This window comes from Dicentrarchus labrax, unplaced genomic scaffold (genome assembly GCF_905237075.1).
Source record: "Dicentrarchus labrax unplaced genomic scaffold, dlabrax2021, whole genome shotgun sequence".
Classification (NCBI taxonomy): Eukaryota; Metazoa; Chordata; class Actinopteri; family Moronidae; genus Dicentrarchus; species Dicentrarchus labrax.
The window spans coordinates 19,644,064-19,657,813 of NW_026136707.1; the positions used below are offsets into that span (position 1 = coordinate 19,644,064).

General features: G+C 41.9%; 1 protein-coding gene across 1 annotated transcript; it reads right to left on the reverse strand.

Moving 5' to 3' along the window:
• Positions 1-342: 342 nt before the first annotated feature.
• Positions 343-13,319, reverse strand: gapdhs (glyceraldehyde-3-phosphate dehydrogenase, spermatogenic). The gene is made up of 11 exons (XM_051406385.1): positions 13,228-13,319; positions 4,443-4,501; positions 3,833-3,929; positions 3,306-3,412; positions 2,390-2,480; positions 2,148-2,266; positions 1,899-1,980; positions 1,600-1,751; positions 1,301-1,463; positions 959-1,056; positions 343-841 (listed from the first exon to the last, which is right to left on the reverse strand). The coding sequence occupies exons 2-11, from the start codon at positions 4,469-4,471 to the stop codon at positions 772-774; spliced, it is 1,008 nt and encodes a 335-aa protein (XP_051262345.1). The 5' UTR covers positions 4,472-4,501; positions 13,228-13,319; the 3' UTR covers positions 343-771.
• Between the last annotated feature and the right edge of the window lie 431 nt (positions 13,320-13,750).

The following is a 13,750-nucleotide window of genomic DNA, read 5'->3' on the forward strand; positions in this document are numbered from 1 at the left end:
AGAGAGAGAGAGGAGAGAGGGAAATGGGAACCATGAAGTTATATATATGTCCAACTACTAGATGCCTCCTTGTTATTTCAATGCATATTTTTTGTCCATGAAATGTGAAAATAAAATTGGAGTGCGTGGAGTAAATACAGACAAGAAAAATGTCAGAAAAGTGTGCTCTCAATTCAAGTGTGAGTTTTTTTTTTTAACCAGTAAAAAAGTGTGGCTATATTGTTAAATTGTTTTAATTTATTTGAATTTTATCAACCGATCAGTTGTAATGGAAGAGGTTCAAAGTTTTGGGGCTTCATAGGAGACAGTGAACAGATAATAATAAAACAAGACAACTTCACATTTGATGATTTTCAAGTTTTATTTCTTTGTCTCTTTACTCTTAAGCGGAGTTACAGTAGCTCTGCCTCTCAGCTTCCTCTTTCCACTGGTAATTAAGCCTTTAAAACACACCAACAGGGAGATGGATACAGTAGATACCATAGTACTGAGCCATAACGACACATCTAAAGTGGCAGTGGGAGGTGGAGAGGGGGCACACAGACACAAATACTGTCACCGACCGATCGTCTTGTCGTTAAAGGAAAAAACAGATAAACTCAGAACACTCAAACACACTGTTGCTGCTTCCTACGTATACTGTAGTAGAGCTAAGGGCTGTGATGCTATGACTTGGCTATGGGTGGGGGGCCTGTGTGTAAAAGAGAATGGAGGGGGTAGAGGATGGTTGGGGTGGTCCCTTTCCTGACTTCCTTTTTGGACAGGAAGTGTCTACTCCTTGGAGTGCATGTACAGAAGCAGGTCAGCAACACGGTGGCTGTATCCAAACTCATTATCATACCTGGAGAGAGAGGGAGGGAAAAGAAGAAAGAGAAATTGATCATTAGGGTTTAAAAATGCAAAACTTATTTTTCCTCTTTAAATTAACTTCCTGTGTGACCAAGACAGAAGAACTAACCAGGAAATGAGCTTGACAAAGTTGTCGTTGAGGGAGATGCCGGCACCAGCATCAAAGATGGAGGAGTGGGTGTCACCAATGAAATCAGAGGACACCACCTGCAGAACACAAATGGCACTACAAGTCAGATATACTGTAGTATAGCCAGGCACAGCTTTGGCAAAATATAAACTTAATGAGAGTCAGTCAGTCCTATTTCCACTTTTTCAGTAAAATGAATCACAATTAATTTAAAACATGAATGGACAAGAGCACATACCCCTGCCCTGACCTCTTTATCTCACCTCGCCCTATGATCACTAGCCATGTATTTGCTTTACAGTATATGAGAAGTAACTTTACCTGGTCCTCGGTGTAACCCAGCACTCCCTTCATGGGTCCATGTGCGGCCTTCTTGCAGGCTTCCTTGATCTCAGCATAAGACGCAGGCTTGGACAGACGGCATGTCAGGTCCACCACGGACACATCAGCCACTGGCACCCTGAACGCCATGCCTGTCAGCTTACTAGAGAGATAGGACGGACAAAAGAGACACATTGGACCTGTGTCACCTTCTATTTTGGTCTTTTCTTATCTTCTTAGCCACAGTTACAAAAGGTGCATCTGCTCATGAGGCTGATAACAAATGTGTTTGTGGTTACCCGTTGAGTTCGGGGATGACTTTGCCCACTGCCTTGGCGGCACCAGTGGAGGCTGGGATGATGTTCTGGTGGGCACCGCGGCCATCACGCCAGGCCTTGGCACTGGGACCGTCCACTGTCTTCTGGGTGGCTGTGTATGCGTGGACTGTAGTCTACAGAGAGGACATTCATATAAAACATAAATGACTCTGGCATACATTTAAAGCTACAAATACAGTCACAACACTTGTCACAACAGTGATTTAATACTGCTCATTGCAGTCAAAATGATTCATTTGTTCAGATTTAGTGTGACTTACCATGAGAGCCTCCTCAATGCCAAAGTTATCGTGGATGACTTTGGCCAGGGGGGCCAGGCAGTTGGTGGTGCAGGAGGCATTGCTATCAACAGAAAGACAGACATGGTCACTTACTATCACACTCCACTACATTCAGATCTCCTGACGTACATATGAACGCAATGGAACTGGTCGCCTAAATCTAGGAACATGTTTGTTAAAATTAAACATGTACAGTGTAAATGCATGTCTAAGACTATGGTCCGTTACCTGACGATGGTCATGGAGGAGGGGTCGTATTTGTCCTCGTTAACTCCCATGACAAACATTGGAGCATCAGGTGAGGGGGCGGACACAACCACACGCTGAGCTCCACCCTGGATGTGAGACTGTGGCGAGAGAGAAAGAAAGCACAGGTTATAAACTGGACCATCTGACTGTCTGCATATTTGTTTCAGATGTGTGTGTGTGTGTGTGTGTGTGTGTGTGTGTGTGTGTGTGTGTGTACATACGGAGGCCTTATCCACACTGAGGAAGACTCCAGTGGACTCGACAACGTACTTGGCTCCAGCACTGCCCCACGGGATCTCTGCTGGCTTCATACTGGAGTCAGAAACAGAACAGAGTCAGTCTAAGAAGAAATGATTCTCACTACGTTTAGTTATATAAAACTTGGTGGACAAAGACCTGAAACAGCAAATTACTGCAAAAGTAGAAATAAAAAACAGATTGTGAACAAGCATATAGCAAGAGAGAAGTGAAAACAGTACATCCTGTGATTTCTAAGTTCAGTGCAGAGCCTCTTTGGATAATGTCATACTAGTAATGAACAAAAGATAATTTTTTTTTATTAACACTTAGAATGTAAATGTTAATAGTCTTGCCAAAAGAGAGCAGATGGTGTGGTAAAAACAGGAGGCACAAGGAGGGAAACCTAACAAATTTACACTCAAAGAAGAACAGGAATGTCTCCTCTATAACCCCTCCTTTTGTTGGTATGGCCTTTTGCAGAAAGGAGGCCCATTCCTCAATGGACTAAAACAACAGCTGGTACAATGAGTGGAGGGGTAACTATACTGTATGTACTATACTGAGTGAGGCCTTAGGCAGCAGGGAGCCTCATTCAATTGCTTGGAATTAACTCTGGATATTAAAAACCAGGTCAAAAGGGCCAAAAATACCCATAAGACATTACAGATGAAATATTAAGTATGTAATAATTCAAACTAAACTCATAGATGGCTGCTTCTATTACAGAGAGCTTTCTGATTCAGTTAAAGTTTTGTATTGAAGTGGCACTTCAAAAATCAGATGGGTCTCTCTCTAGCCTCACTTAAACTTATTGCTACCACTTCACATCAACATCAATATCAACATTGCTGATATCTGTGAAACAGCCAATATCCACTAAACATCATCATCACTTACCACTGGAAGACAGAGATGGCATTACCATCCACGATGAGCTTGCCATCCTCTTGGGAGACCTCTCCATGGTAACGGCCGTGGGTGGAGTCATACTTGAACATGTAGACCTAGGAAACAGGAAAACAATGGGGTCTGAAGAGGCACGTGGCTTCTGGTTTTTTTCATCACAAAAATAAACTTAATTTTAAACACTATATTAACCTATTTCATTCACTGTCGCAACACAAATAAATAATAGTTTTCAGTTTTCTTGGAGGCTTCGGGAATCACTGGTGGTGTTGACTCCAAGCTTAACATCTGATAAAAATTACAACCGAAGGACAAATAAGCTAAATTGTTCAGTTTATGTATACATAAACTGTATAGACTATGAGTATTTTTTATTATTGTGCAAACCTTTTTTTCTACCCAAATTATAAGTCTGTAAATGACATTCATGCCATTGAAAGCATATTCAATTGAAATTGAAATGAAAATTGAGTGCTCCACTAGAATCAAAAGAAATGTTCATTTGTAAGTTTTCTCACCATGTACTGCAGGTCAATGAAGGGGTCATTGATGGCCACAACCTTGATGCCCTTCTGAAGGCAAGCCCTCAAGACCAGACGGCCAATACGGCCGAAGCTGTGAGGAGAGAGGGAGAGAGAAATAATAGTTGATGTGGGAAAATTTCTCAGGACCTCACTTAAATCTTCGAACAAAACCTCAAACTGTGTCATCATGTCATTAGAATCCAGCATAACTTCCAGTGGTTTACTACCATAGAGAAGACCTGCCCATTAATCCCCATTAGCACAAATATCATGAAATGACGAGTTTCCACTGCTGTTAGGTTATGATTAATGCAACCTAACACTTTTCATTGCTAATTTACATTAAAAGCTTTTCCACTTGAAGGCTTTTATTGTGAAGCAGCTACATTGATATAAACCCATTTCTGCTGTACGGGCTTACTCTCTCATATATAAATTCTACATACTGTACTCAGGGTGTGTTTATCATTGAAAAGTAATTGAAAACAATTTCACCCCGAGAAAATGCCTTTTCACCCCTCTTCATAATCATTTACTAACCACCAAAAAGTGTAGAAATAGTAAACGCCCCATTTATGAATTAATGTTTGTGTTTCAAACTCACCCATTGATTCCAACACAGAGATCTGACATGGTTGCTGTTCCTTGGGGGAATTAAGTTACCTGGGGGGGAAACAGACAAACCATTGACATTAGAAAGAGAACTACAGCTAATGAGTGATGATAAGAAACATAAAAACGCAGGCTATTCAATCTCACTAAGTAATATCCTCTAGCTGGCAACACAGTCAGATGACTGAGACAAAAAATGCTTGTGTTCTTTACTTCCAGGAATTTCTGCAGCTTAACAATGTGCCAACAAATGCCCTCTCTTCTTTGTCATTGAGTTTAAACATATAATGGTAGGCTTGACAACAAAAACACACGAGTACTTGAACGGAGACAAACTGTTGCCCTGGCAGCAAGAGGTGACTTTAATCAGGCTAGCTGAGTCGCTGGCAATATACAATGTGTTTGTGTTGCTGTAATGCGACCATGTTCAATATGCCATTTTGGTGTGAAGATTTAATTCTTCAGGCTCCATAAACCACAAAAAAATCTGTCCGTGTACGTGTGTTGAGTTGATCTTTCGTCATCTATTTCTCTTGCTGTTGTAAAGCCTACCGTTACATTACGCCTTTCTTCTTAATGTCAGCTCTTCTCTTATTCTCACCCTGTTACATATACACTGACCATCACACTGTTACCATCTGTCCTCTCCTATCCTCCCTGCGTGTCGTGCTTCTGCACCGTCTGCCTTCATGGAATATTATGAAATAGTATACATTTGAAAATGCTAAATTTGAACGTCTACTTTGTATGCTGTTATTTTCTTTTGTGGCACCAGCTGTAAGGTCTGCGCAGCAATGCTAAAATAACTTGGAGAAAGACCTGTAGCAGTAGCCTCACAGTACATCAGACAGGTGGTGTGACGCATTAGCACAGGAGGGTGAAACAAACACCAAGGTGGTACAGTATGTTGGTGTGCTCGGAAAGTAAGAATGACAAGGTGAGCTGGGTACTTGGGTTGATGTTAGAATAACAGACGAGTGCAAGGGTGTAATTCTGTTTATTGTCAGTGACAGAAAAATACAGGCTGTCGAATAGCATGATTTTCTGCTGCAGGAGTAGGGAGGTGTTACATCATGCAGGGACATGTTTAGAAAACAATGGGATAAGAAGGGAGGGTGAAGAGCTAGGTATGTACCCCGACAAACAGATACTTGTCTGCAGATTGAACAGAGAGGAAACCTGGCCTCCACTCAACTATGTGACCTCCTTTTCCCTCTATTTTCCTCGTCTTTTCATACTGTACACTGATCTGCCAGTTTCTGCTCTCCACGCCTCCTTTGTCGTCTCCTCCTACTTCTCCAGCCCACAGCTTTTTGACGTATTGCATTCCTATCCTACATCTACTCACTAACTCCACCTCTTCAGCTCCTTTGCTATCCGTGGTTTGTCTATGTTACAAGAGATATGCACTCTGATATCATATTTAGCTTGACAAATCTATAACAAATCATTTGACTTGCCTTTTGGCACTAAAAACTACCTGAATCCGCTTTGCAGATATAAAGTGTGGATTAGGTTGCTAATATATTCATTTAGGATTTTAAGTGAGCTGTGTTTTAGCAATACTATATTTTAATACATTTAGGCTTTCTACAAATCGTTTAGATTCTTCTGCCTGTAACATGTATCTAAACACACTCATACAGGTGACCAGATATGGTAAGGCAGTGGCATTAACCAGCCTGACCAGCAGTGAGTCTGTGTGAGACAGCTGCAGGTAGAGTAAGGGCAACGTGGATTGTCCTTGGAACTGGTTGGTTATCATTTTAGACTACTGTAATCTCCTAATCTGTTGAGTGTGTGTGTGTGCATCTGTGAACGTGTGTCTCAGTGGGGAGCATGTAGGACAGGCTGTCGATCTGGTGAAATGCATTGTGGGAGCACTTTAAATAGACTGAAGGAGCAACCCGATTAGGATAAATAATCTCTCTTATGCTACCGCACACTCTCAAACATGAACAATGGTAGATCATAAATTGGAACGATTTTAGATGCTCTGTCTCGCTGGAACTGCAAACCTATTTGATGCCAGTCAGAATTTATTTATTGATCAGTCTGCCACAGTCAGATTTCTTATTTTCTAATTATCTTTTTCTTCCATCTATTCGTGCACCTATTTGTAGTACCTTTCTGTCAGTGTAGAGCATCCATTTTGTGTTCTGCTATTATCTATAATACAAGGTCACCAGAGGAGAGAGAGAGGTAGAGAGAAAAAGAGAGAGGGTGTATACAGTATGACTATGCTGTTCTCACATTTCTATGTCTTTCCTCTTCTTTATACTTGGTTCTCACCATTGCCCATTGTGCATTCACAACTCTTTCCTCTCTTTTGAACTCTACTTCCCCGTCGCCTGCGCACTTTTCAGCCCAACAATTTGTCTCACTTCACTTGTTGGCTCTCTCTCTCTCTCTACGCTATCCTTTTCCAACATAAAATGGCTGCTTTACTGACAAATGATACTACTTCAGAGCAGAGCTATTGTGCTTCACTAAAGCAGACTGAAAGTGGGACTGGACACTAGTGGGGCGTTATAAGAAAGATCCTGTAAGACTCAAATCTAGCAATGTGGCTCTAAATGTAGAGAATTTGACAACTTGACTATTTTGCTGTGAACATAATAATTTCTATTTAGTTGAGATAAACCATTAAAATGTGAGTATGTTTAAATAAGTTGACTCAGGGATGCTTTGGAGACCTTAATACTGGACAGGTACGTGTGTGTTAGTCTGCCTGTATGTCCTTGGTGACCCCCATACCCATGTCAGATGCTGTTTGTTGCCTAGCAGCAGTGTGGGGCTTTGGCCAATCAATGGCAGGGTGGAAAATTTGCACTAGTCCCCAGAAAGGGTCTTGAAAATAGTGGCTGGTAGATACAAACACAGACACAAAATAATGATTTTCTATTGAGTGGTTTGTGAATTTGAACATTTATCTGTCAGCGGCTGGCAGATGTTCACATTTTAAAAGATCCATTTCCCGGGTTACACCAGGCGACTAGTGTCCTAGAATAAAAGTCACTTAATATTGACATGAACTCTTACCACCGAGTCATGGTTAACTCATTTCTGGTTAGCTGAAAAAGGACAAAGGTGCTAAGACTGCTCATGACTACTGTAGTTTGGTTGAAAGCATTGCCATGAAAAAAAGCAGCAAGTCTTTAATTCTGTTGGCCATACTGCTCGTGTTGAGTGATGTTAATAGATGCCACTTTTAAGATCTCATTATACTGCAAAAAAACCCCCCAAAACTTCACGAGCCATTTCCAGTAATATCGTGTGTAATATCTAGTTTTATTTTTTTTAGAAAAAAACATGCTCATTTAATGCAGCTTTAATGAATTAATAAACAAAATTAAAATACTTGTGCTGCACCATCATACTACTGTAGCACCACTGTTCTGCTTCCACATTGTTAGATATGTATTATCGTGCAGTTATAGCATAACATATGCTTAATATGTTGTAATACACTTTTAAAACACTGACAGAAACATTTATAAGCAGGCATAATCGACTCATCCACAGCCAGCAGCTGTTCCCACACCTCTACCACACAGTCCTGCCTCTTTTGACAGTAGACCAATCAGCCCTGATCAGGTATTCAGCACTCACACAGACATGTCCCAGCTCACAGAGGCAGTATTGTGCAGAGCAGAGCAAAGAAGTTACATGCTGTTAACTGCAGCTTGCAATCTGCTGACACTCATTAAAATGTAGGAAGGAGAGCCACACAGACGGCCAGGCATATGAAGTGTAGCAAGGTTCCTTATACCTTTTTTTGACCATTTACTGTCCATTGCAGACTGACAGCATTGCAGTTGGCTGGACAGAGAGCAGGACTGACACAAATCAAAAAGACACGTCACTGAGTAAAAAGAGAAATGCATCCAACCAGTCTTTCCAATCTTTCCATTCTACCTTCGTCCCTTCATCCTCCCTCCATTCCCTTCTGTCTCACCTCCCTGCCCCATAAATCTCACATCTCCTTTTTCACCAGCCTGAGATCAGACCGTTAAGAGTCAATCACTTGACAAGGGTGGTGCAACCATCTCCTCTTCTGATTGGTTAGACAGAGGGGAAAGAACAGCCAGTCAGGGGAGGTTTAAATGAGGAAATACACTGAGCTACTTCTCTTCATCCATCTGTCCTCCATCCTAACATTTTTCTTTGGCCATTTCACCTTCTTTTGTTATCCACACCCTATTACCTATTGCCTATTTCTTTCTTTGCCCTTTAATCCCTGCCCTGGTTCATTCTGTCTATCCCCCACTTTTTTGGCTCCATGAGTATCACAGCTACCCTCCCTTTTTCCCAACCACCCAAACAAAAAATCATTAAAATTCAACAGCCTCCCTCCATCTCCCCATGTCTGTCCTCACCCCTCATTGTCTGTCTAGCCCCCCTCATTGATTTAGCACAAACCTACCCTCCCTCTGAGCGGTGACCCATTTTCCTCGCACAAACGCAGAGTTTAATCAGGGGGTGGTGCAGGACAGGGTTGCCATGCCTGTGTGTATGTGGGACCAGAGGGACCGCTGGGGGAAAGATGACTCATAACCAGTCGACCAGAAAAGGACAAAAACAACAGGCTGCATCAGGTGATTAAATCTCAAAACAGACAAAATCTGTTGGGTGAATGAAAAACGAAGGAGAGGAGAGGACATGACAGTGACACAGCATTTCACTTCTGCCAACACCTCCTCTAATGTCAAGTACCAGCACTTTGCCAAACAAACACCGATTATTCTTTTCTCTGTAATATGTCAACACTCTCAGAAGACCATTGGGACGGTGTGGGGACTCCAGTCACTGACTGCTAACCCTTATATGGACATGAGTTTTGGGAGCACAGATAAATCTTTCCAACAGTATTAAAGTTCCCATACAGATAGGACTGCGACTGTTTAAGAGTAAAACTACAACTTGAAAACAACCTATATTCATTTTAGTAGAGGCCAAGATAGAGTGAAGCTAGTATACACAGTCTTTGGTTTGTGTACTCATTGGAAATTTGTCAAGAGTGAGTGAACTCACTCACTTTTCCTGCCCACTATGCCACTCCCTCGGCCTTCCTCCTTTAGGCGCCCTCTTTCAGTGTCTCTTGCCTATTCAAACCTTCCTCCAGCTCTCTATCCCTCTGTCACACTCTCTCTCCTTCCAGTATTTTTCCACTGCAGTGCGTTGATTGGCTAGAGGCCAGGCAGACTATCCAATTAGGTAATGTTTTCTCCTTTTGCCCGCCTTTCAGTGAATCAAATAAATCAAACACATTAGAGACCGAACAATAAATGGCAGCTATACACCTTACATGCACACACTAATGAAATGGAGTCAAACTTTCTGTGTTGTCTGCAACTTGAAAAACTTTTCTTCTGCTTATCTTTTCTTTAGCAGTATAACTGCTTTTTATAGTCTCATCACTGAGGCAATGTCACTTTGCTGTTGTAAACTAGTCAGTTAAATGTCCAACATCATCACTTCACCTGTCAGACACATGCACACACAATGCCTCAGACTGTGTGTCCTACTCAGCAGGCATGGTCTCCTGCTGCCAGGGACAGACAGACAAGAAGGTCCTGTTTCTATTCGACATTTCATCAGTGGTAAATTAACATTATAGTGCTGATAATAGCTTAATGTATTCCTGCTACCAAATACATATACAGAGGTCTGGATTAATTATTTTAAGATAAGGAAGGTGTTTTTTATAAATGTAGTAACAAACACACGTACACACACACCAACGATCATGAATTAGTAAAAGGTGTGCTGTATCAAACTGCAGAGGATTCAATAGGAGAGACATGTGACTGCTCTGCAGAGGTAATGCTGGACTGCACACACACACACACACACACACACACACACACACACACACACACACACACACACACACACACTGTCTATAGCCCTATTGTATGAGCCTGTGTCAGTAGGCAGATGACAGATATCCAATCTAAGGCTCAGACCCTGTCATTTGCCTCCTCTCCTCTCTCGAAGCTACAGCACAGTGGTACAGTTTTATGCTGTGTCTGCTACTCTTCTCATATCCTACTGGCTATACAAACACCTGCACATGTGAATAACTGCAATATATTTTAAGAACTGCTATCATTGTACAAGTAGGGACCTTTTATTTCGCAGCTGTGTACATCCTTCCCTACTGTAGGGTTTATTTCCTTAAACTGGCGACGGTTAAGTGCAGAGTGCTGAGTCACTCCAGAGTTCCTCCTCTCTTACACACATCCTGGACAGTATGGCTGGTTGACAAGTCAGCTACAGAGCATAATCGAGAGATCCACCACACTACCACTGAGTGGAAATCTTGTGTTCTTCTAGAAAAAACTAGTCATAACCAACTCAAGAGGAATGAATGACTCAAGGCTGTATGTAAATGAGTGTCATACTGACTAAGTAGCAGTGATTATTCACTACCTGCAGGATGCACTAAACTGTGTTGATTTTGAACCAGCCTGGGTGTGACCAACATGAGGAGCATGCAGACATGAATCTCATAAAATAGCCACTTCTTACAGCAAGCACAGAATCATTGGCTATTAGTTAACTCCTTGCTCCAGAAAGGGGCAACATAACATGTTGGTCACACAGTCACTGTGTCGCTCATAAAAAGGAATAATATAAGTCAGAACAATCACATCTTTGGCCAAGACGAGCCTGTGATGATGTACTAGTGTACATTTAACCACTGAATAATGTGTTGATGAAACTAGCTAATTTTACCTTGAGATCAGTCACTCATCATTTAAAATATATTAGACTGGATTTTTGTCAAGAAGAACCTACTCAAAGTAAAGTTTTATATGTTGGGAGTAAATAATCTAGAGGAAGGTTATTGTCATAAATAATTACAAAATACTGCAAAACTAGAATTATCTTCTGATGCTAATTTCTTTCACAAATTCTGATCACAGGCCTTGACGTTTGGCAACAAATACAGCTTTAATGACAATACTTAGCATCTCCCTGGCGACACTGGGCCTGTTATTAGCGACCTTCAGACACCCAGAGCTTGAGGTAAGAGTACAGTGTGAATAACCCTTGTCAAGTTGATAAAGAGTTTGAGAATAAAGATTAGCAGCTGGTCAGCATCACTACAGCACCTCTGGGCCTGCTGTGACCTTCCTCAGCTGGAGTGATGACCTTCAGCAGTGAGACAAGGCCAGACATGGCTGCATCTGCATGTACCACACCTACATGAGCTGTAATGTAACTGAGAGCAAATCTTGACTACCACAATTAATAATATAGTTTTATGTATTGTATTATTCATACTGTTTTAATGTATAATATTGAATACTATAATAGATAGACATGAGGATTGCCATTTTATTGCACAATCGGGCTGTGGTCTTGACATATATAACTGTTTTTTATATCCATCCATTCTCCTGTTAGTTATTAATTCCCTCTGTACACGTCTGACTTATTTAATTTTACTAATTCCACTTATAGACCGTGTGGTAGGTTAATAAAAAGAGATGAACTAGCTTTCAATAGTGCAGGCCTCTTTGCAAACCGCATCAACAGGTCTGTCGAGTCTGGAGTCAAACTGCGGCAGAATAATGCGACACTACTCTTCCTCTCTGCCCTTCAAAAGCATCGCAGGAAGACTTTCAACACACAACCTTTCGTATTTCGACATGAAACGAAGCCAAGGTTGTTCATTTGTCCCGTTCCGCGTGTTGCATCACTATGACCTCTGCTTCCCGTCATTGCGAGAGTACAATTCATCTCTGAAATGAACGACGACAGACTTCATCACGAAGACCAGGGGAGGCACGTAGCTTCACCTCCGTTCACGTAGACTCATTCACCCCATATACCGGCTTCATTACAGCTCACTAATCTTGTGCAAAGGCAGTATTACGATCAGGTTTTCACTCAACACCTTTCAACTATTTCTAAGTATTCTGCTGTGATAAACAACGCGGTAATATATATTTTTGTATTGGGTTATATAACATGGAGACTAATCCACTTCCGCAAAGATGCAGCAATGGGAGCTGCCAATGTCACGTTACCCGAAGGCTCAGACACTTCAGCTACAGATGAATGGATTATACATAACTACTGGACCATAATGAATATATACAGACTTTATGTGCGCTATTCCTTGTCATTTTAGTTCTTCTGTGTGTTTCTAGCTTCCGTGGATGTCAGTGAAAGTTAAATGATGCAACGAAACGACTCGATCAGAGCGCATTACACAACGAGCAGCCTTTCTCCAGACTGCAAGGCCATGGCCGCATCCCCTCCCACCCTCGCCTTTCTCTTCCTGTACCATTAAAGCGTGCATCCTGCGAAACAGGCTGCTTTAAACACCTAAAGGCTAATTGAGCTTTGAGCTATCCCTGTCTCTCATCCTGTCGCCGGTCCCTCGTGCACTTGAGACTCGTTAACTAATTAATTTAAAGCTGGTATAGTCAATTAACATTAACTTCTAGGGTGGGCTCTGGCTTCCGCAAGTCGTTTGCGACTTTTAGTAACGCCAGTCTCAGGAAAATATGCTAATTTAACAGCAAAGACGAACAGTTGTTATTTAAAAGCGCATTAAGTTAGCTAGTAAACCAAGCTGTTGTATGGCAGACCGACATCTGTACACTCACAGATAATCTAACATTTCAAGCTGTAAATGAAGGCTGAAGCGTTTAAAATACATTTAACGCGCTCAATTTATATAATATACACACATTGGTGTACTCTGGCCGTTAAAAGTGCCTCTATATACTGAAGGGTAAATCGGTCTAGCGGCTTACCTCTCGGCTGATGCTTCTTGGGTCTGTGTGCGCAGTCCTCCGTGCCGCCTTCCGTTTTTATACCAGACACGTGCCTCGGGGAGCCTGGTCGCCCTAGTGACGTGACGTCATGTCATCCTTTGCTGCTGGGATCCATTCGGAACGAGGGACTGGTCACGATATCTCAACGGCTGCCATGGTAACTAGAGGGATAACGTCTTGTTCACACGTCGACCATTAAGGGCAATATTGACCGAAGAGGACAGACAGGGAGACAGAGAGATATTAAAGAGACACAGAGAGAGAGACTGGCGGGAGGACATCGTGGAAGTGGTGGGGAATGATGAAGCATTTTATCCCGTTCCCACCATGTATAGAGTCACGTGCGTGTGATGCAACACTAGGGAATAGTGGACATTTATTTATTTATAACACACAGAGACAGGAAACTATCAGCTGTAGATTACAGTCAGAATAACTCATTATTAATGTCACTGGCAGGCTGGTCACTCTCTGTGTGGCAGGGCCCTATAGTCTATACAGG

Excerpts from the sequence above, each read along its gene's own strand:
- gapdhs (XM_051406385.1), bottom strand. The coding sequence starts at position 4,471 with ATGTCAGATCTCTGTGTTGGAATCAATGG. Across the intron at positions 2,481-3,305 it reads GCCATCTCTGTCTTCCAGTG|TATGAAGCCAGCAGAGATCC; the intron begins GTAAGTGATGAT and ends TTCTGACTCCAG. Across the intron at positions 1,464-1,599 it reads GTCATCCCCGAACTCAACGG|TAAGCTGACAGGCATGGCGT; the intron begins GTAACCACAAAC and ends CTATCTCTCTAG.